At 29.1% G+C, this 24,188-nt stretch overlaps 2 protein-coding genes across 2 annotated transcripts; one reads left to right on the top strand and one right to left on the bottom strand.

Annotated features, from left to right (window-relative positions):
- Positions 1-1,400: 1,400 nt before the first annotated feature.
- Positions 1,401-18,282, bottom strand: RpS23 (ribosomal protein S23). The gene is made up of 4 exons (XM_087163468.1): positions 18,216-18,282; positions 17,391-17,550; positions 16,235-16,355; positions 1,401-1,583 (listed from the first exon to the last, which is right to left on the bottom strand). The coding sequence occupies exons 1-4, from the start codon at positions 18,217-18,219 to the stop codon at positions 1,437-1,439; spliced, it is 432 nt and encodes a 143-aa protein (XP_087019594.1). The 5' UTR covers positions 18,220-18,282; the 3' UTR covers positions 1,401-1,436.
- On the top strand, positions 1,717-6,027 carry LOC147808609 (uncharacterized). The gene is made up of 2 exons (XM_087163467.1): positions 1,717-2,183; positions 2,638-6,027. Exons 1-2 carry the CDS (start codon positions 2,031-2,033, stop codon positions 5,365-5,367), a joined length of 2,883 nt encoding a protein of 960 aa, XP_087019593.1. The 5' UTR covers positions 1,717-2,030; the 3' UTR covers positions 5,368-6,027.
- Positions 18,283-24,188: the final 5,906 nt, after the last annotated feature.

The raw sequence follows: 24,188 nt of genomic DNA, 5'->3' as shown, positions 1-24,188 counted from the left end.
AGTTACAGCTCTATATGGGGAGTCTTGTATTTAATTTGCTAACCCTGCAACATCACAGATATTAATCTAAATAAATGTCCAGGGAAATCTTAATGAATTCAAAGAATATAGTCGACCTCACCTTAAATTTTAAAAATAGCAATGAAGATAAAATATTTTTTTTTGTTGTTGCAATATAACATAGTAAATAGTACAACGTAACATGATTTTAATAGAGTATCAAGTATGCAATTAACGTTAAAAAAATTTTTTTTTGAAAAGAATCAGTTGGAACTGCCACATTTTAAAAAGCGAGAAAAGTGCTGTCCCAAATTACACCTTTCAACAAGTAATGGTACCTTTTACTAGGAAGCTTCAGATTCTATATTCAACGAATCATGTCACATTCAAGAAAACATCTACATAACACATTTTAAAATCAGTATGAAAAATTATTAATCTCCTCCGATTTAGAAAAATCTAACCAGTTGAGAATAATCCTAATAAAGCAAATTATATTAATAAACAGAATCAAGCCCATCAATAGAGATAATTTAATCAGTGTGAAATTATTATTTAACCATGAGTAATCCTTTCCCAAATTATGAACCTGAATAAATAGGCAGTGCTTTCAAGGGATGGTGTCTCACTCAGGGGTGATTGTAAGCCCAAGTCAAAATTCCGAAAGATTTCTCGAGTTTAAAAAAAAAGAAAAAAGTGTCTTAGTTTACTCAAATTATATTTAAAATTTTACACATAACTATACCATTTACACATACCTATGACGACCTAGAGAAGTAATTAAAATTTACAAATATGTCCTTTCTTGAGTTTATAACAACTATATACTGATAAAAAACGAATATCAATCATGAATATAAGCTTATGAAATATCTATCTGGCTCTCCCTTACAAACAAATAAAATAAACTACGTTTTTAAGTTCCACCTCTGAAAATTTTATTTCCGGAAACTTTCGTGATCAATGATTTTTTGACCTTCGATCTCTGGAGAATTCCGGATTTTTCCTGAGCACAATCAGCCTGCTTACTTTTACAAAAAGAGTATAAGGACTGGTGTCTTTCAGATAATGAGTTCGCATTTAGTGGGAACGAAGGGTATTCGAAAATTGATTAGGGAGAACACTGTAACAATTAAAAAACTAACAATTAACGTAATAAAAAGAGGTCACTAGTCACACTCTGGCATCTCATGGGCACTACCATAAACGTCACATTCAACTCATTAGATGCAACTGATGCATCTCCTCTGCAACCAATATAAATTAAAGATATGGCAAAATACATAAAAAATAAAATCTACATTAGATCATAAACCCTTAAAGATTATACTTCCCAGATCGATAGTTTAAAATAGGGGGAAGAGGATTTAGCATGGAGAAACCAAAGAACCAACCAAAACTTGTTCAATTTTTTTTTTATTAACTTTCATTACATATTAAGATCTAGGTCTTTCTTTCTTTCCCTTATACAAAGCTAGCAATGAAACATTTGCAACTTTAACAACCTTGAACCTGACACCTGGAATATCACCTACAGCGTGACCAGCTCGACCGAAACCAGAGATCAACACTTCATCGTTTTCCTGGGAGAGAAAAGAAAGCATTAGTAACGAAAATATTTTTTTTAATTAAATGCAGACAAGTTTTAAAGCAATGAAGTGCACCATTAAATTCGGGAGGTATGTGATCCATTTACCCCCGTATTCACCGTTGACTCTGACCAATACCTCCTAGAGGAATAAAGCCTCACAACGGGTTACTATAGGCGATGATGACGTAGTAGAGTTAGGCCCAGAGGAAAACCAGTCAGGGTAGCTATTTTTTCGAAAAAATCCGAATCTGATCAAACGAGCCATTGGCGATATTCTGAAGTATTGTAACCTGTGTACGCATTCAGCCAATTGGCGAATATTTTTGATTAGAATTTGTAAACAACCGACGGTGTTCTGATGTACGCGTTCTTCGTAAAATTTATATTTATTCTACAAATGTTATAAACAGCATTAATTTAATTCTTAGTGTTATGAATAATGGTATTTAAATGCTGTGTACCAAACTGTAGAGGAAATTACAAAGTTGATGGCACAAAAGTGTCTGTTTTCGGATTTCCCAAAGATGAAGAATTACGTAAGAAATGGCTTGCCGCCATACCAAGAGATTTTGAAGTTACAAAGAATTCTAAAGTGAGTAATATTTGTTTTTATTTTTAAAAATGTAATTATGATTCTTTATTATATTTTTACTTAGAGTAAATTATTTTAAATTGTGGATAAATTAATCGTAATAATTAAGTTGTTCTTATCAATCATATCGAAACTATTGTAATAAATTTTGTGTATAATGACAAAATAACTATATAGCTATTTTTATATATATATATATAGTTATTTTTATAGAGTTTTATTTTATAAAAATATTAATAATTTTAGTATTTTATTAAATTTTTGCTCAAACTTTAAAACATTTTTGTTTGACCGTAATATAATGTAACTGCTTAAAGCAAATTTTTTTTTATTTGATTTTGAAATTTAAATCTCTTAATTTTTCTACAAAAATCTATTAATTTTTCATGCATGAATATAGCATATAATATTTATTTTAAATGCACATATAAATAATGTATTCATTTTGTTATAGGTATGTGAGATGCATTTCAAGGAAAATGACATTAGGAAAGCTGTGGAATTTGTTTGTGAAAAAACTGGAAAGAAAACAGTTGTGCCCTATGAACAACCAAGGTTAACAAAGGAGGCTATTCCATCTATATTTCCTGGATGTCCAGAATATATGACCAAAAATGAGCCAATTCGAGAAGAGCCAGAGGCAAAGAGAAAAAGAATAGAAATGTGCCAGTTGGAAAGCGTCCTTGCTGAAAGTTTAGAACTTTATGAACAGCATAATGTAAAATTTAAAGTAGATACTCTAATTGAACTGATAGAAAAATCTAGTTTAGTGGATTTAAATGGTGTTTTTAATCCGGTAAGTATTGAAAATAGTTTTTCTTTTGTGAAAATCAAATTTGTTGATCAGGTTCCCACATATATTACTGTAATAGTTGATCAAAATCTATCTTTAAGTGTTTTTATTGATAATGTAAAGATTAAGAAACTTCATGATTTAACATTTCCTCTAATCATCAGTAATGTTCAGCAAATTTCAAATGTTTTATGTTATTTAAATAAGTCTAATGATCTAAAGTTTGATAATATTCCAAATCTTATTAACTCTATAACTGTCCAACTTACAGAATTAGAAAACTTAAGCTCAGATAATCAAAAATTAGGTATTAACTTTCTAAAAGAGCAGCTATCTTTACTTTTTACTCAAAAAAATCAAAACCGATACTCTACAGACTTTCTCATTTTTTCTTCATTGTTTTTATCTATATCTCCTCATGCATATAATTTTTTGAGAAGCAGTGGTTATGTTATTCTACCGCATCATTCAACTATAAAAAAATTGATTATGTCATATGATATTAGTCCTAAAAATGAATCCACTGAGGAAAACTTCTTATCTTACATTAAACAGAAATTTGATTATTTAACTGATGCAGATAAAACCGTTACTGTTATGATAGATGAAGTCCATTTAAAACCTTTTTTTGACTTTAAGGGTGGCGATATATTAGGAGCATCATATAATTCTATTGAGGCTGCTAACTCTGCCTATGTTTATATGGTGCAGAGTGTGGAATCAAGTTTCAAAGATGTTGTAGCAATAATGCCAGTAAAAACCGTGAATGCTGATGCACTCTATGAGTTTATTAAAAAGACATTAATTGGTCTTGAAACTATAGGTTTTCATACATTTTGTGTCATAAGTGACAATAATTCTATAAACCGCAAGGCAATGTCCAAATTTTCAACACCTCCTAAAGTTCAGGTTGAATATCCACACCCATTTGATAGCAGTAGAAAATTATTTTTTATTATTGATAGTGTTCATATAATTAAGTGTGTTAGGAACAATTGGCTAAATCAAAAAAATTATAATTCTTGTATGTTTTATCCAGAATTTCAGGTAGATGTTACTAATGATATTGACACTAATGATAATGTAAAAAATGTACCATTAAAAACTGCTTCATTTCAAGCTTTACGTAAGTTACACGAATTTGAAAGGTCTAATTTGGTTAAGTATGCACCCACATTGATTACAAAATCTCTTTTTCCTTCTAACATTGAAAGACAAAACGTAAAACTTGCTTTAAATATATTCAATAGACAGTTAATAGGAGCTATAAATTCACTTAAGGAAAAATGTAATATTTTAGATCTAATATCAACAGCAGAATATATAGAAATTTTTGTAAATTGGTGGGATATTATGAATGTTAGAACAGTAACTAAAGGATTTCATAAAAGGAATGAATATCAAAAGCCCTTGAGATTAAACGATTTTTCTTTTAGATATTTAAGCGCATTTCTTGAATGGTTATCATTATGGGGCAAAGCTATTTCTGATACTGGTAGATTAACCTCTGAAACTCACTTAGCCTTATCTTTAACAACACAAGGCATACAAAAAATTTGTCGCTATTGCACTGAAGAGTTAGGTTTAAAATTTATACTGGCAGGTAAATTTCAAACTGATAGTTTAGAAGCAAGATTCGGTAAATATAGACAATTAGCTGGCGGCCAGTATGATATATCAATAACTCAATTATATGAATCAGAAATGAAGCTGAGGCTTCAATCTACTTTGCCATTGATTTTAAAATCAAATGTTTTTGGCTATGTTAAAATAGATTTAAACAATATTGAGAACGAATCTGAATTTCTTAACAGTAATTTACTATGCAATAACAAATTTGAAATAAATGTAACAGAAGAGGATTTGCTACAATCTAATAGAATTATGCCTGTTATTGTTTACCTTGCTGGTTATGCCGTTCATTCAACATTAAAATTCCTTAAAAATTGCCCTTTTTGTAAGTTATTGTTAACAAGAGATGAAGAAATTCTTTATCATGAAAATAACATTTTGATTCACCATCAAGATCGTGGTGGACTAAAGTACCCTGTGGAGGAAGTTATAACTATTGGTTTGTACTCTTATGTAATTATTTCAAAACTATTAACTGAATTTGAAGAAAATTTTTTAAAAGTTCATAATCAGAGAATTATTTCTTTAAACATAATCAAAGCTGTATTGAATGATGAAGAGAAACACTTAAATTTTGATTATTGTGATAATGAACATTCTTCAGATGTTGTCATTCATTGTATTGTAAAGAAATTTGTAAACATCTTATTAAATAACTATTGTAAATTGAAAAATGATAGCATTTGTTATGCCTCCCATTCAAAAGCTAAAGAAAGAAAATTAAAAACACTTATGAAATCCACTAAAAATCTAAGTTGATAGGTAAAAATTATACTTTTTTAAATGTTACTCAAAGTTTAACATATTTCAGTAAAATTTGTGTTTACATTTTATTTATCATTTTTTGAATTTGCTACTTAATAAAATATTTGTTATGTAAGGTTGTGATGGGTAAAAATTATTCTTTTTTAAATGTTACTCTAAGTTTAACATATTTCGGTAAAATTTGTGTTTACATTTTATTAATCATTTTTTGAATTTGCTACTTAATAAAATATTTGTTATCTAAGGTTGTGATGGGTAAAAATTATACTTTTTTAAATGTTACTCTAAGTTTAACATATTTCGGTAAAATTTGTGTTTACATTTTATTAATCATTTTTTGAATTTGCTACTTAATAAAATATTTGTTATCTAAGGTTGTGATGGGTAAAAATTATACTTTTTTAAATGTTACTATAAGTTTAACATATTTCAGTAAAATTTGTGTTTACATTTTATTAATCATTTTTTGAATTTGCTACTTAATAAAATATTTGTCAAAGGTTGCTTACTTTATTTTAATTTATTAGTGTGATGGGTAAAAATTATACTTTTTTTAAATGTTACTCAAAGTTTAACATATTTCAGTAAAATTTGTGTTTACATTTTTATTTATGATTTTTGAATTTGCTACTTAATAAAATATTTGTTATCTAAGGTTGCTTTCTTTATTTTAATTTATCACTTCTAACAATCACACTTCCACAGGGAAAAAATACAAATTATAATCATGCTTTTGATATGTTTTTTTTTTCTCTATCTAAACCTTGTTTGAAGACTGCATTTGATTTTCTAAATTTTCCTAAGCTCATTTTATGTCATTGTTTAGATACAATTTCTAGTTCTAATAACATGCAAAACATAATCATTAAAATCCGAAATAATCATCTACTAAAAATTTAAGTATCGTATTATAAAAATTAGATCCCTTCTTAGTTTTATGTCAAAACTATAATAATAATAAATGTGCAAAATCCCTTGAAAAATATATTTCTTTGTTTTTAATCCATACATTTTAAAACAAAAAGCTAGATAAAATTTTCCAATTTATAAAATAAAACTGGTATTTAATGCTTAAAAATATATTTTTTTCATTCACACATCAGTTATTTTTGTTAGAGTTGCTTTATTTTTATTGTTAATCATTTCTGAAAACAAATAAATTAAGCATTTTTACACAATTTAAGAACATTTAATCTAGACAAAAAAAATATATAATAATTTGTTGCAAGTAAAAATTAGTAGAAGAGTAACGAAAAAGTGTCGAGAAACGGAAGGAAAAAAAACCCGTCATCGTCAGAAGTGATCAGCGAATCTGGGCCTAACTGTATGAGTCATCGTTTTACGTCCTGCGGCTTTCTCCCATCTAGGAGGTATTGCTCTGACCTAGCGCGTAACTCCCAGTTCCGAAACCCCCGGTTCGGAAACTTTGACCGACAGTTCAAAAGCGATTCCACCATTATTTTTTGACCGTCGGTTTCCCAACTGCGGGTTACTTGACCGGCAGTTACAGGCGGTAGATTTATAGCCGTATTAACAGCGTTTGTTTTCAATTTTCGTTGCTATTTTTTTACAAAAAATTTCTATTAAAAGAAGAAAAAAAGATTGCATCGAGTAATTAAATTTGAATCTCTCTTTTACTTGATGAGCAAAAGGATCCGAGCTTTATTATTATGAATTTAGATATTTTATTACTATGGATATCATAAAGCCGCAAGCAACCATAGAAATGTAACTGAAATTCAATTAAAAATACTTTTATTTCACACAATTATTTAATACTTTTATTTTACACTATGATCAAGGGGATTATGCTAGCATCATTATCATCCTTATGCGCGTATTTTTAGTCTTTTTTTTTTCTTCCCCTTCATAACATATTATCGATAACTTAAACCAGTGCTTTCCAAACTTTTTGTACCTGCGCCCCCCTCTTTGGAAAAAAAAATTTGTTGTGCCCCCCTTAATTTTTCTAACAATCCAATTTCATAAACACTCATCTGATATTGTAATTTATTTAATGGGCTACAAAATAATATACAATATTATGTATAAAAATACATGAAAAATTATTATCTATTTTAAGAAATAATAATATAATGTAATAAAAACAAATCTTACAAAAGTACAAAAAATAGAATTCAACATTAATACAACATTATAAAAATTTAATGTGAAGGGTGAGCTTGTTTTTCAGCACAAATTTTGTCAAACCGTGGTATCATTGAAGATATCGCGGTTCTCAGTTCCTTTTCAATCTTTAAGCAAGATCGATACTTTGTCTTTAAGACAGCTACTGCAGAAAACCCAGTTTCACATAAGTAAGATGTTACAAAGGGCAATAAAATTTCTAAAGCTTTATTTGTAAAAGTAGGAAACTCGTCCTTTACTCGTAACCAAAACGTGACAATATTTTTTTGACACCTATTCGACTTTTTTGGTTTGTATTCGAAAATGATATTTTGGAATCAGCTGCGTGCCCCCCCTGCAGCAGTCTCGCGCCCCCTAGGGGGGCGCGCCCCACAGTTTGGAACACACTGACTTAAACCATTGAAAAGAATTTTTTTTTTTTTTTAATTTTAAATGAAATTGTATATAATAAACTTCTTAGTACAGATAAGCATAAATCAACACATTCATATTATTCAGAAGTTATAAATGACTACTATTGTGCTGCCATCTGCTGATGATAAGAGAGAATCGACGTCGGTGATATGGTGAATAAGATAAAAAATTTTTTAAAGAAAAATTTCATAATCGGAACAAATATTCCGAAACTTTAAAATTTAAAAAAAATTTTATGCCTTTAAAAATTTTATTATTTAGATAATTGTACATGGAAATATATCAGTTATATAATATATATATATATATATATTATGCCCCATATGTCATAAAGTAGTCAGGCTATATATAAAAAATTATAACTAAAGACGGGCATTTTAATTTCATATAGTTTTAAGCAATAAATCTCTTCCAAATGATCCTATTTTTTTGAAATATTCAGCAGATTATTTTATGCTTATAAAATTCTAAATTTCCTGATTTGCAAAGTTATTTGATGCAAATTATTGTGTAGTTAAAATGTTACCTCGGATCAAAATTTGCATTGATTAAGTAATATTTATTTCAGCATAATTTCTAATATATATTTAACATAATGTATATATTTTTAAATTTAATTAATAGCTTTATTTTATGGATTAAAAAAATTTTTTTAAATTCTTTTCGTTATCTTCATATCTAAATATTGCACATTATTTTGGAAGTTCAACTCTAAACTATTTTTATTTTTGTGCAAGATCTATCATCGATAGATATTATCGAAATCTAAAAACATTTAATGAATTTTATTCTTTTTTAAATTTTAATATTTATTTCAAGTATCGATTGTTTTCTTTCTTTAAAAAAAATAAGTAAAAGTTAATATTATACACAATATTCTTACTTAAACTATTCATTTGAATTATTAAAGCCGCAATCTTTATTATCCACGACTTTTTTTTTCGAGTGAAAAATTATTTAAGTGCTGTAACGACTGCTAATAATAATTTGAGAAATATAAATAGTATCTTCTGTAGAAGATATTAACTCAAGAAAATTTAATTTTCATTTTATTAATAAGCATTTATTTGATATAAATTAATGATAGTTACATCTAGTTAAAAAAATGATCTTATTAAACATAAAAAAAGCAACTGAGCATCAAAATAAAGTGTTATTTAATTTTCATTTTATTAATATATTTTCATTTTATTAATATTATGGTATGCTATTTTTTTGAAGACAAGGCAAAGATATAAATTAATTATAGTTGCATCAAGTGAAAAATTGACCTCATTGAACATAAGCAACCGAACATCAAAAGTGTTATTTTTGAAAGCATAAATAAATAAAAAAATCTCCTTCATATCAGCGTTTGCTCAAACCGGGGAAATCTGTAGTTCAAAAATACAAAATAAGAATCGAAATTCAAAACAATTAAAATTATCAAACGAAAAAGAGCAGAAATATAAAAAAATACTGACGAAGAAAACGAAGTAAATGAGCAAACACTCGTTTACTGCGCATGCCCGGTTACTCTAACCGGGAATACCTTCAGGTTAAAGTTACAACTCTGGGTTAGAGTAACTCGCAGTTACGTACACGGTGAAATGAAATTTTGGACTCTGACTGAGGGTTAGGGTCAATGGTGAATACGGGCGTTAATGACACAACTCAAATAAAGTGATCTGAAACAATTTTGCGCAAAACAAATTTACACGCTTGTTACAAGTCCGTAATTATATGTGTGCATTGAAAGCTTTATTTGTCAATTATAATAAAAGAGAATAAAATATGCAGAGATGCCAACTTGCAACAGTAAATATATATTTAAATTGGTAGTTTATAAATTGTGATTCTTGGTTTGATAAATGCAAATTAGTAGATTTTTATCCACCACTATTTCTAAATAATTCGCAGGCTTAAATATTTCACCACTTTTTAGTACTTATGTCATGCTATAACTTTTAAAAATTAAACAAAAATAGTCAAATATTTACAAAATTTACTTGTAGTTATTTACAGTTTTTTTTCTGTAATAATCATTTTGGCATGTCCGGAGCAGTTGGCATCTTTGAATATGGTAAAAATAAGTAATGAAGAAATATTTTTAATAATTTAATTTCTTTTCCTTCTCTTTGAAAACTGATATCCCGATTAATTTAAAAACTGCCAACTCGGTAATTTTTTTTTTACTGAAATAAAAAAGCCAACAAAATAAATTGAAGCGCATTCTCAGAAAATTAGAAATTATCTTTCCTAATTTGGGAAAACTGATTCTTAAAACTTCTACCAGTAATAAACGATGTACCTGTAACTAGGACAATGCATAACTAATAAAACCGGATAGAAATAACAATTAGGAAAGTTTTTATAAAAAAGTATACTAAATGTATAGGACATGAACAAACTTTTTATAGTCATTTTATAATCTTAAGCTTTAATGAAAGTACCTAATTTAAATTAATAATTATGTATAAGTTTACTTTTATCTGTAATCACTTAATTATTCTACAGTAGGGAACCGATTATCCGGAACGATCGGGACCATTGCTATTCCGGATAACTGATTTTTCCGGTTTTCTGAACAGCTACAATAAAGCTGTTTTTTTTATTGTTAAACCCAACTAAAAAAAATTTTTTTTTAGAAATAATCTTAAAAAGAAGAAAAAACGATGAAGCAATACACTAATGATTATTTCCAAAATGATGGTAAGGTAAACATCTTTCAAAAAAGAAAGAAAAATCCTAAAATCCTGTGAGGAATTTTTTTTTGTAAATATGGCGGGAAAATTTATCGAATTTCGTTCCGGTTTTTTGGTTTTCTGATTTCCGGATAACGGGTTCTGTACTGTACCAGAAAAAATATTTACTAATGAAAGTGATGCCAAGGATGAATTCTAGTCCTAATGTTTTTAAATAAAATATAAAAGTTTTTATACATAAAAAATGTGATCGATGATTTCTAGAAACTTCTGGACCTGGGATTTCCGGATCGTGGATAGCAAAAATACGGAATTTTTCCAGGACTGCTGCCCTTATAAAAAAAAAAAAGTGCAAAATTCATCCCTTCTCCTCTGATCAATATTTATTTATTCATTATATCAAACAATATTTTTCAACATTGTCAAATATATTATTACAACAATAATTGAAAAAAAAAAAAAAAACCATGTAGTAAATAACTACCACATAATAATTTTCAGCAGTGGAAATTTTAGCATTTATTAAAAAAAAAAAAAAAACTCACAATTTATCAATCTTAAACCTGAGATTTTCAGCTCACAGAATTTTTATTTTTATCATAAATTAAAAGTCTTATCCCCATTCCATAACCAGGCTTTATTATATAGATATATAAAAAGAAACATTTTCAAAAAATAAATCAACATATTTTGTATTGACTTTGACACATAATACATAAAGCATGCAATGTTACCTTGAAAAAAGAAAAATACAAACTAAAAAGCATTATTTGCTTCACTTAAAAAAAATAATTTTAAAGCCAAAAATATAACTAATTTATGATATGGCGTAAATTGAGCTTAGCAATAAGTGATTATTAAAAGGGCTATTCTCACAAGTAGAAATACCAAGTGAGAAATAACCAGAATTTTATTAACTCCCATGGAAATTATTAGCAGTAGAAATAAAGACGAAAAGGAAAAAAACTACGAAATCGACACATTCAAAATAAAAAAGGGATCATAGTTTCTCATGTAATAAAAATGTATAAAAAAAAAACCACCAGAATTCATTTTTCAAGAAATGCCAAATTTTTAAAATAAAGTCGAAAGAATGGCTGAAATAATGGATTAAGGAGGATACTTGCATAAACATAGCACGTTTACTTGAATCAGCGATATGAATATAACGATTCAAACTCTGCTTGGTGCAGTGAGTTCCTTTCTATTTTTATAAATTGAGGTAAATAATGTCATTAACAACTGAATACCGAAAGACATTGGGACATCAAAAAACTCTCTTAACAGCAAATGCAAAAAATACAATAAAAATACTGCAAATATTAACGACACATCTTTAGTGAGTTAGGAGCTATAAAAGTGAAGACTAAAATTTGTGACTGTAACTTATTAAAAATATAATTAACTAGAGGGCTGCGCCCCCTGCTCGCTAACCCCCGAAAACTGCTACGCAATCTTATATGGTTTGATTCACAAACCAAGCTCCTTAGGTACATTGCAAATGCACAAAATTCTAAGACTTCGAAACGAACATTCAAATCCGTATAACAACTTTTTTTTTTAAAAAAAATTACATCTTTTTAGTAAATACTAAGTCATTAAAATAAATTTTAATTCAAATAAATGACATGTAATTCGTTAAACATATTAGAAATATGCTATAGTATAAAATCTTAAAGCGTAACAGCACGACTGAGACTCATTTTTAAACGAATAACTAATAATAATAAAACAAAGAAATTCGCGATTTAAATCAAAAATCGTCAAATGAATTCGTAATATATAAATCCGTGAAAAAAAGTACTTTCGACAAAATACTAAAATAGAGATTGATCGACAAAGACTACTAACTTCTGCCTAGCTTAATAGTATGAGATTTCGCAGCTGATAGGGTGAATTTCAGAACAGATCACACTTTGTGAGAATGCCCTCTTTGGTTATTTTAGTTTCTAAAAGAGCTATATGTTGAGCTTCCTCAGCTAGATTTGGCATGTGACATTTTTAGCCGCAATCATTGGTCGATTTTCTAGCGTTGCCATTTGGGGAGTCGTAATGAGGTTTTTTTTGTCGTCATGTAATAGTAATATATATAAATTTTATTTCAACCAAATTTTTAAAAAAGGACTAGTATCATTCCTTTGCCACAAAACAGAAATTATATCAAATTCCTACGGTTATATTTTATTAAAATATATAGCATTCTTTAAAAAAAATCAAATATGACCTCTAGAGCTAACTTTCTATTTATTTCGCTATGTATACCTACACACATTACCCAATTGAAATGTTACCGAAACCAGACATTAAATTCTTTTTAAATACTCTTTAAGAAAAAGAAAAATGACACTCACTTCTAGAGAAAATAAAAATCTTTTGAATATTTCTATAGAAAAGAAAACCAAAATTTTTTACTTCCTGGAGGAAAAATATTTCTGCAAAAATGCCACCACTGACACACTACATGTTTCTGATGAATGTTTAGACACCATTTGATCAGATTAGTTTTGAGGTTTAATAACTATTAATAGCCATATTAAAGTAAAATCTCAGCGACGCTGTTACACTCAAATATAGTTGCACAATAACATGTACTATTCAGGGATGTGATTGACAAAAACACAAAAAAGAGGAAGTTTATAACTGTAGCATTAAACGTGCAAAAGAAAAAATGATATGAATTCTATAGCCAATCCGATAATGATTACATTATTATCTATTCAAATAAATATAAATAAATGGTAATTATGTTCTTAAATAAAATCTTGATTAAAAAAAATTTTTTTTTTTTGATAATTTAGATAACTTTGAGTAATTATGCACAAGCAGGATTTTATGTATCACATCATTTTAAAAAACATTTCTTTATTGGTTAAAGGACCTTTATGGACTTTCTCATCAGTTCTTTGTTTTTTCGATGGCCTTTTATTAACATGACTGATCTGTAGACTGCGTTTTGCAGACTTTTGATCATCAGTGTTGATAGGACAAGAAAGTTCATTTCTCACACAACTTTTAGAGGCCTTAGATTAAGAATCGCAATGTTGGATTTCAAAATCACGTGAATAAGAATCGCAATGCTTGATTTTAAAATCGCGTGAAAAAGAATCGCGATGCTTGATTTTAAAATCGCATGAAAAAGAATTGCGATGCCGGATTTTAAAATCGCGTGAATAAGGAGATATCGGATTTTAAAATTGCGATGTTGGATTTTAAGATTGCGTGAATAAGAATCGCGATGTTGGATTTTAAGAGTGCGTGAATAAGAATCGCGATGTTGGATTTTAAGAGTGCGTGAATAAGAATCGCGATGTTGGATTTTAAAATAGGATGAATAAGAATCGCGATGTTGGATTTTAAAATCGCTTGAATAAGAATCGCGATGTTGGATTTTAAAATCGCTTGAATAAGAATCGCGATGTTGGAATTTAAAATCGCTTGAATAAGAATAGCGATCTTTGATTTTAAAATCGCGTGAATAAGAATAGCGATGTTTGATTTTAAAATCGCGTGAAAAAGAATCGCGATGCCGGATTTTAAAATCGTGTGAATAAGGCGATATCGGATTTTAAAATCGCGATGTTGGATTTTAAGATTGCGTGAATAAGAATCGCGATGTTCGATTTTAAAATAGGGTGAATAAGAATCGCGATGTTGGATTTTAAAATCGCTTGAATAAGAATTACGATATTGAATTTTAAAAGCATGAAAATACAAATCGCGGTATTGAATTTTTAAATCGCGTAAATAAGATTCACAATGCATAATTTTGAGAGTCCGTGAATACTTATCGCAACAAGTAATGAATGTTTAAACCGCGTATAAATTCGAATATCGATGTTTGATATTACAACCGCATGATAATGATAACGAATCGCGATATTGAAATTTAAAAATATATATGAATACGAATCGCGACATTGGATTTTAAACTAGCGGGAATATGAATCGCGATATTGGGTTTTAAAAACGTTTAAATACAAATCGCGATATTGGGTTTTAAAAACGCTTAAATACAAATCGCGATATTAAATTTTTAAATTGCGTGAATGGGAATTGATTTTCAACAAAAGAAAAAAATTTTCAACAAAATATCATTTACTGCATAAAAAATTTTTCCGCGCGGAAATTTATGAAAAAAGAGCGGAAGATATGGAAAAATCTGAAAAAAGCGGATCCGCGGAAGAATCACATCCCTGACTATTTTATTATTTCAAGCAGTGTTTTCACTACAGTGCGAGAATCTCTCATTTTTTTCTTTTCTCGCAAAACGTAATAAAAAATTATTAATGCGAGAAGTTCACACACTCTATTAATAAATTTCAAAATGGACAAATTTCGGAAAAAATTTCGTCTTTTGAATAAAATTCGCTTCACTTTTCTTCCTCAGGGTGCGTAGCCAAATCGTTGAATCAAAAATAAGCACTTTTTAAAAACTTTTCAAGCACTTTACAAAAATTTTCAAGCACTCAAAAAATTCATATTGAATCAATGATATTATTGAAAAACAAAAACTTTTTTATGAACAGTTTTAACATTAAAAAAAACTCAAAAAGAAACGGACGTAAATCGAAACAATCACTACTTTCCCACATCACCGAGTGAATTCAACTTGACTCTGAACTTAGAACAAAGGTACCCTTACCCCCCTACATCAAAAAAGTGTTAGAAGTAAAATAAAATAAACAAGAATAAAATTAAAATAAATTAAAAAGAAAAACATTTAATAAAGATCTGACTCTATCCGAATTGGAGCACTCGGGTTTCAGTTTCGAGTGTGCTCGCATGCGCAAGTCATAACGTGGGTACTACATGAAGTCCATTTGAATGATTACGTAGCAAACACCCCATTTTTCGTGAAATGCAGGGGATTCGCCAAATATCACTGAAGGAAGAAAAAAAATTATTCGTGAAAAAAAGCACTTTTTAAAAACGCCGGCTGAAAAAAGCACCTTTAAAAGCTTTTAAAAACGAAATCTCCCAAAAAGCACCTTTAAGTACTTTTTACAAACGCTACGCACCCTGTTCCTTGATCTTCCATTATTTTGAACATCAGTTCTTTTTTATCCAGCTTCCTTATTTATTAGAATTGTTCAGAGCCGGTGCAAACAGAACAACCCTCCCGAAAAAAGGAACCCCTTTCTTTGCAACCACGTGTTCACAAGAGGTAAGGTTTCCCCATGTAAGATGTGTAAATTTATTGTGCATGAATGTAAGAGGGACAAATACCTTGTTAAGGCAACATCTTCTACTCTGTAACGGACAAATGAAAACGAAACAAATGTCGTTAGAAAAGGTCAAACGAAACAAATATGGATATTTTTCAGCCAAATAAATATAATAGCTGATGAAAAAGTAGACATAGAACATTTTCCACATGATGATGCAGCAAAAATATTTAATTAGAAGATGTGAAAAATTTATTATAAATAAAGATATACATTTTTTTCCAAGCCTATTCGTGTTTTTTTAAGTTTTAGAAATCTCACTTAACTTTTTGAAATCTCACCCTGTTTTTGAGAAGGGTGAGAAATTCTCTCCCATTCTTTTCTGTAATGAATACACTGAGTGATTATATTAAATAATATATCTTACACAAAGATATCATACTAACTCACCTCTATAAAATTTAAGCAACCATCTCTGGGAACGAATGCTGTGATCTTTTTACCATTCTTAATTAGCTGTACTCTCACACACTTCCTAATAGCTGAATTAGGCTGCTTAGCTTCAACACCACTAAAGGAAAAAATAAAATAAAAAACACAATTTTATAATTCTGTATTTTATTTTATAACAATTTTTGGGTTTTATGACTATTTTCATTATCATAAATATAATCAGGTAAAACATCTTTATAAGCCAACTTAAAATGTAACAAAACCAAAATACTGTGAGTTTATACATTAATAGGCCACTATATAAAGTGCAACTATTAAAAGCTTTTAAAGACATACTGCTCTCATTTAATTATTTTCTTAAAGGCATTGATTTTGTTAAAACATTTTCGTAACAAAACCTATAATTTTAAGAACTGAAATGTTTGTCGTTCGAACTCATCCATCAAGTCACCAAGGACTTTTTAAAAACATGTATAACTTTGATTAATAGTGGCACATTTTTTGATAAATTTCTTGCATGCTGTAAGTTGCTAAAAATAATATAAGTCTACAGAATCAACAAGTTAAAACATTATGATTAAATAGAATGTTGCCTATTTATTTAAACAAACACATATCAGGCATATTGAAACAAAAAATATTTTCAAAAAATTAAAAGCCTTTGCAACATCTTTTCTTTTTCTGAATTGGATACAACACACAAATTCAGTATTCAGAAAATCATATTAAAAAAACATTTGCAATACTGTCAAAACTTATTCTCTTTGATTAAGGAAAAATGCTACTGAAACAAAATTTCAGCAAGGTATAGGACAATACAAGAATACTTTTAACATCAGGGGTCTGTCTAGGTTTTTCTGAAAGGTACCTATTTTGTGAAAATTTAGACATAATTTGTGAAAAATTAAAAATTATATTACAAAATCAATACAAAAACATGGTAAAAATATAGATTTATCGTTTGTTAAGGGATACAAAAATAAAATTTTAAGAAAAAGTATTTTGTGAAACTACCGTTTTTCCTAAAGTTGAATTTGTGAAACTACCGTTTCACCTAAAATTGAATTTGTGAAGGTACCGCTAAACGGTAGTAAATTCGGCCAGGACAGACCCCTGTACATGGTAAATATTTGCTACATAATCTAATACTTACATTTTTTCAAGTACAATCCCTTTAGCATGAGAAGCACCTGCAAAAGGATTAGCCTTCCAACGAGTTCCCAAGTGAGCTTTCTTATAGTTCTTATCATGCCATCTTTGATCTCTGCGGTGATCTCTGTGTTTACGGGCAGTACGAAGTCCCCTTGGCTTACCTAAATATAAAACAAGTTTTAAGAAATAATTCCAAACAATATTAAACAGCCAATAATTCCCAACTAGCAAATGACCAAATACATAAATAACTTTTTTTAAATGATTCAAATCAACGACTTAATAACAAAAACCTAGATAATTGATCTTTTCTACGTACTTTTAATATAAAACAGCTATAAACAGATATTTAATTTGTGGAATATCGTTGTAGTCGCATGATCATGAACATATTACATAGCAACGCTAAGCCTTAAAATTCTCGAGATAAGTGTAATTGATTTTGGAATATTTAACGATCAAGCTATTTCATTAAATTAAAAACCTTAAATCACAATTTAAAATCTAATATAAGAGTTGAAAATTAAATTAACAAAAAAATTTTAAAGATATTTATGTAACACAACAGAACCTGACAAATTTATGATCAATAAAATATCATTTTAAATTTATCACTCCACAGCAATAACAAAATTTTAAAAAGAATTAAAAATCATATATGTAATAAACAAAAGATAACTAAGTATCTTTAATAAGTTCTTAAAAAAGTCTTAAGATGGTTACAATTATAATCACTTATAAATAAAGTATGAAAACAATAATCAAAATATAAAAGGAAACAAATTCAAAATAATACTAAGATAAATAGTAAAAATTAAGATCTTACCCATACTGAACTAAATTTTTGTATAAAATATCTTCTTAAACAAATCCACGCGATTCACCGCAAGTTGAACCACAACGTGTAAATTCTAGGCTTCGGATAAGAGGACGGAAGTTGAAGTTGTTTCGAGTACAGTATTGTTGCCAAAAGCTTACTTTGAAACTTTTCATAAAGTTTAATGAGCCATTTTTACTGTATTCAATTTAAGCATAACTAAAGAACGTAGAGATAAAAATTATCGCATGCGAGATTTGTTATCTGATCGACACTTTGGGGTAGTGCCGGATTTACGTATAAGCTAAATAAGCTGTAGCTTGGGGCCCCGAGATGGCAAGGGCCCCCAGATCCAACTTTTTCCTTCTTTTTTTAAAGTTTTATTCCGAGCTGGTGCCCTCTGAAGCCTAAAATACATTTTTTTTTCCTTTTTACATTGGCGAACGCTTTTCAAAATCTAATAGAAGTGTTTACAAATATAAAATAATTTTTACTCTTCACTTTTTTAACCAAAAGAGCAATAAAAAGGACTTTTGACTGAAGAAAATATCCTGTAGCTTTCGTAGCTACCAGTGATGGGAGTAGTCCATGGATCCTAAAAAGCGGTACTCCATGGAGTAGTCAAATAGCCACCTCAATTTGCACTGTGGGAAATGTTTTCAGCTTCTTTAAATTGCTGTGGGCTCTTTTGCCCACAATTTAATTAATTATAGCAATTGATTTTAAATTGTTATTTTCCAAATTAATCGTACATGAATCCGTGAACTCCTTTCTTTATTTATTTAAATGGTGGGTCACTATTCAATTCTCTCTTTGACAGGCCTATCTGCCAAAATTCTTGATTCGGTTTATTTTGGATGAAATTGAGATAACAGATGCGATTTTACTCTAATTTTACTTACTGCTGATACTGCAACATGTGATATTGCTTGATAGAGCATTGAAATCAAGTGATCATCAGCTAAACAAATGTTTAAATATATATGTAAAAAATATTGTTCAAACCTCCTGCCTGTCTGACCAAATTTTCCATGTATCCTCGAAATATGAATTATGTTTAACTTGTAAAATATGATATTTCGTACACAAAATTCATTTATTTAGTTAGTTTATGATTTTATTGTTTTTTGATCATACTTGTTTCTATTTTTAACTCCCTGATTTTTGTTGTTATTATGTGTTTAAAGTTAATAAGGCATCTAAATTTTTTAATTTATAAGGATTTCAAATTTTTAAAGCAAAGTCGAAATAACTTCTTAAAATTGCAAATTGAAACTATTTATAAAATTTTGGCAGATTTATTTTTACTTTAAATCTGTGCATTTCATTTAATAAAATAAAAACAAATAAAAAATAATTTTAAAAAATATAAATAAATGACTAGATAAAATATAAAACTGTGTTGTCAATGAAAAGGAACATATCTTTTAAACAATTTGAGTATTAATAAATTATTTAAAAATAAACAATTTTAAAAGGTAGAAAAGTTTTTGATTTGTTTGAAAGGCGAATTTTGTCCCATCATTTGATCAAGAGAATATTTAATATTTTTTCTAAGAAGCAGTCGGTCGCGTGTGGGTGTGTGGATGATGTAAGTAAAAGAGGTGGGCTACTATTCAATTCTTTCCAAAAAAGGCTAATTTAACTTCAGTTAATGCCCTCGATATTATATTTTAAAACTCCTCGCAAAAATGTAGTAAAAAGGTTATAAGATAAGAAAACTCTCTACTTGTTCTTATGCCAACATTTTGCACTCGTTCACCATTACGGGATCTCCCGGGCCGAGCGATGTTGCCTGCCAAACACTTCGCGTTGGGGTGGGTCCCGCCGTAGCCCTGGATCCTGGATGTATTCCTTATGAAGTTCTTCTCTGTATTGCGCTATCTGTCCTTTTACTTGAAAATGGCTTATTACCCTTAATTGGGAACACAAGCCTGTAAATCTATACCAATAAATAAATAAAAACAATAAGTGTGTGTGGAGAGTCATGGGAAAAGAAGTACTTTAGTAGGACTGTCTTTACTTCTTTCTGAGCAAAACATTTTTGTATCAATATTTTTCTTGTTTACAAATAAACGATTTCTTTTTTTTTAATATATGGGATTTAATGTCTTCTGTCGCTCACCAACTCCACGCCAGTTCTTATTCGTTATCTATTATTCGCTTTGCTTGCACATTTTGCAAAGTAATTATTAAATATTTTGATTTCATGCTTTATTTGAAATATATCAAGAGTCCACACAAACCCTGCTCGCTATTAGGCCTGGGCAATATACCGAAATACCGTCATTTACCGGTATTTCTTTGATACCGCGGTAATGATATTCGGAAGTATATTCTTCGGCAATACCGAGTTATTGAACTTCGGTATGCCTGCACCTCTCGGTACTCACCGCTATCCAATATCTTCGGCCGACCGGCGGCGAGGAAGTGGCGGTATGGTATGGTATCTAGGAGGTATTGGTATGGCACGTGATTGATTTAGGGGTGAAGAACTCAAAGGCTTGCGCGTAATATTTACGATACCTCCTCTCGGCAGCTAGAAATTTCTCCTACAATATATTGTGGTATCATTTGACTTTAAAGCGCATGCGTCATATCCGTGGTATTGGCGATATCGGATTTCAAACACCCGCGCGTTATATCAACCCTCCATGGTATACTTAGTTACTGATTTTGGTTTCATTTTGAGAATAGCGTGTTTCTGATTTAAAAAATATCCGAGATTGTCGGATCTCCTTGTGATGTTTATAATTGTGTTGATATTTATAATTGTTGATGTTTATAATTGTGTTGATGTTTATAACTGTTTTGATGTTTATAATTGTGTTGATGTTCATATTAGTAATTGATGTTTATATTAATAAAATTTTTCTGTTTTAAAATAATGATGTTTTATAATTAGTTGATTCCATGGGATAATTATGCTGCGAGCTAATATAGGATAAGTACCCCATTTTTTTTAAATGATGCTCTTTAAACACATTAATTTTTAATTGCAAAATAGTCTTAGCATTTATAATATACATAACAATTTAATTACCGCGGTATATCATAATATCGTGATATGAAGCTCACAATATACCACAATATCGAAATTCTGACATTGCCCAGCCCTACTCGCTATCACTCACCAATTCAAGGAATTTTGTGAAATCGTTGTCAGATGGCTACGTTTCATCATCTCACCTCTCTGACCAGCATAATTACAGATAGAGATACGACCGATAGATAAAGCGGCATAGGAAGAAAAAAATCAAGATATTGGTGTTGATTGATATTTGTTCCTTTCATTTGAATTTTATACTTTAAGCCATAGAATTTTGTCTTTCCTCTCAAATGAAGGTATGGGCTTTTGCCAACTACTACAAGAATAATCTGGAGGAGAGTTTTAAATTATCTATAGTCAACATAAATATTAAAATTGAGCCCCCTAGCTAGAATAATCTATAAATTTTTTTTTAATGATATCGCCCTATTATCATCCATTAGGGAAAATATAACAAAATAAATAAATACAAAAAACACGAAGAAAATTAAGAAAAACAATAAGTTTCATTTATTGCGCATAAACTGCAAGTAAATAGAACTCATAAAATAAGTTCAAAATGAAGATAAAACAAAGGAAAACTACAGACATATGAAAAAAAGGGGAAAAAGAAAAATAATAATAAGAATAAAAATAACAAAAAACTGAAAAAAAAATAATAATAAAAAAATAGTGCGCGGAGTTCCTCCACACGGAAGAAGTTAAACTTCGCAACCTGCGACGTTAATTGTAGAAGAATCAGCTGTCGTAGAAGGATCACTAGTTCTATTCAACGACTCTTTTTCCGCTCGCTGCCGTGCTCTGTAATCACGGTAATATTGTGCATATTTCCCTCGTGGACCTCTTAAACCAGTGAAAGCGCTTGTGGTTGCCTCATCGTCTCGCCCTGAAAATGTATTTCTATTAATAATGTATGTGAATGCGTCATAATGTAATTTCAGAAGGGAAAACCTAACAATCAATTGATATTCACAAGAGACGTACCTTGACATAACCTTATAAATCCGTCGCATTGTCCGTGGGATTGTTTTCACTCATTTTTTACAATTGTTATCCACTAAGTTTGAAAATAAAAAAATACTACCCTATTAAATTATATGTGTATCAAAACAAACTAAAAAAATATTTAAAGAAAAACAATACTTTTATGACTTTTATTATTTTTATGCTAGTGAGAACCAAAACAATATGGAAATGAATGAGGGAAAACTGGATCCTACCACGTGATTTCCCGGCCAATAAAAATGTAGCGTTAAACGCTTAACGCAACCTTGTTGGAAGTCGTATAAGAAGTATAACTTCAAAAATCCGGAAAAGAAGGATAATTTTTTTTTTTTAAATCTGGAAAATAAAAGATATAATACTACACGATTTTTGCGGATATAATCGTGTGGGCTGATGAAAAGATTATGTCTTTAATTTTCCAGATTTTAAAAAAAAAAATTATCCTTTTTTTTCCGGATTTCTATCATAATTTTTTTTCCAGTTTTTTGTTATTTTCATTATTATTTTTCTTTCATATGTCTGTAATTTTCTTTTGTTTTATCTTCATTTTGAATACATATACATAGCTCAAAGGGCCAAAATTTGAAATAAAAAAAATGCTTAAATTAAAAAAGTCTTAGACTTTGTTGATCGGCTTATAGTCATGTTTAAAAGTAGTTGTTTCTTAAGAAAAGAATAATATCCGTACAACGTTTTATAATTACATAGCTTCAACAGCAACTAAGTTAAATTGTATTAAAACGAAGAAAGGGTAATGAATATATTATTGCTAAAAATAGGTTACTTTTTAAGCGCAAATGCAAGCTGATGTACGAAAACCATGATTTTTAAAATATATTAATTCTACAGCATTTTTAGCTAAATTTATATAATTTTTGACCCATTGAGACTACAGAATATGTTACTTCTGAGATTTAAATATTTTGCACCTTTATTAAGGATGGATATTTTCTCCAATAGCCCGCTTTAAGGTTTCAGAATAACATTACCCCAAATATCTTTCCCAGCCAACAGCAAGGTTAAAAGATAGTATAGCAATTATCTTAATTAATTTATTTTATAGTAAATTTTATTTAATAATAGGACAACTAGAAATTGTCTTCATATATGCTGAGCGGATTTTGCTTCCGAGATTTCTGAACTAGGAGTGTTTTCTGGGGTGAGGAAGTTAGCTCCATGGCCAACCTTCTTAGGATAAATTTGAGGAAAATAGATTGCTTATTTTTGAAAGAAAGATTCTTTGGTCAATTATAGGAAACCATTAAAGTAAATAACATTTTAAAAAGTTTACATAATTTTGAAATATACAAAAAATATAAGCAAAATAAAATTTTCTGAGTTAAGTTTTATAGGAAGATTCAGATGGCTAGGACACATTCTTTGACGTGAAGATCTCGATCTAGTAAAAAAAGTGACATTCTCAACGATCGAGGGTGCAAGAAGAGGTAGACCACCTTATGAGGTAACTGGACAGCGTAGAGAAGGATTTGGGAGTGAATAGTGGGAAACACTTGCATTAATTGTATTGCCTAGAAGACATTTGAGAAAGTCCTAGTCTGCACTGGGCTGTAGTGCTGATAGAAAAGAAGAAAATTCGACGACTAAGTTATAATTTAAAAATATGATGAATAAAAAAATTTATCATACATATTTATAAGTATAATTCAAATAATTAAAGTTTAGATTTTATTATGAAACTCAAAGTTAGGTTAAATAGGCATTCATGAATTTAATAGTTGAAGTATTTAATTTTAACATAAGCAGGAAACATTTTTACCAGAAATAAGAATGGAATGCATCTGAAATTACAGTATATCATAAAAAACTATTTTCCCGAAGGCAAACAATTTTTTAAACAAAAATTATAAATAACACTGCACTCATTTTTTTAAAAATTGTTAAAATATAATTAACATTGCACTTTTATT

Source organism: Parasteatoda tepidariorum, chromosome 5, assembly GCF_982258835.1.
Source record: "Parasteatoda tepidariorum strain Cologne lab strain chromosome 5, Ptep-v5.0, whole genome shotgun sequence".
Lineage (NCBI taxonomy): Eukaryota > Metazoa > Arthropoda > Arachnida > Araneae > Theridiidae > Parasteatoda > Parasteatoda tepidariorum.
Note: the sequence above shows the minus strand (reverse complement) of the source record. Positions and strands in the feature narration are given on the sequence as shown.

Excerpts from the sequence above, each read along its gene's own strand:
- LOC147808609 (XM_087163467.1), top strand. The coding sequence starts at position 2,031 with ATGGTATTTAAATGCTGTGTACCAAACTGTAGAGGAAATTACAAAGTT. Across the intron at positions 2,184-2,637 it reads AAGTTACAAAGAATTCTAAA|GTATGTGAGATGCATTTCAA; the intron begins GTGAGTAATATT and ends ATTTTGTTATAG.
- RpS23 (XM_087163468.1), bottom strand. Across the intron at positions 16,356-17,390 it reads GGGATTGTACTTGAAAAAAT|TGGTGTTGAAGCTAAGCAGC; the intron begins GTAAGTATTAGA and ends TTTTTCCTTTAG. Across the intron at positions 1,584-16,234 it reads GTTGCTTAAATTTTATAGAG|GAAAACGATGAAGTGTTGAT; the intron begins GTGAGTTAGTAT and ends TTTCTCTCCCAG.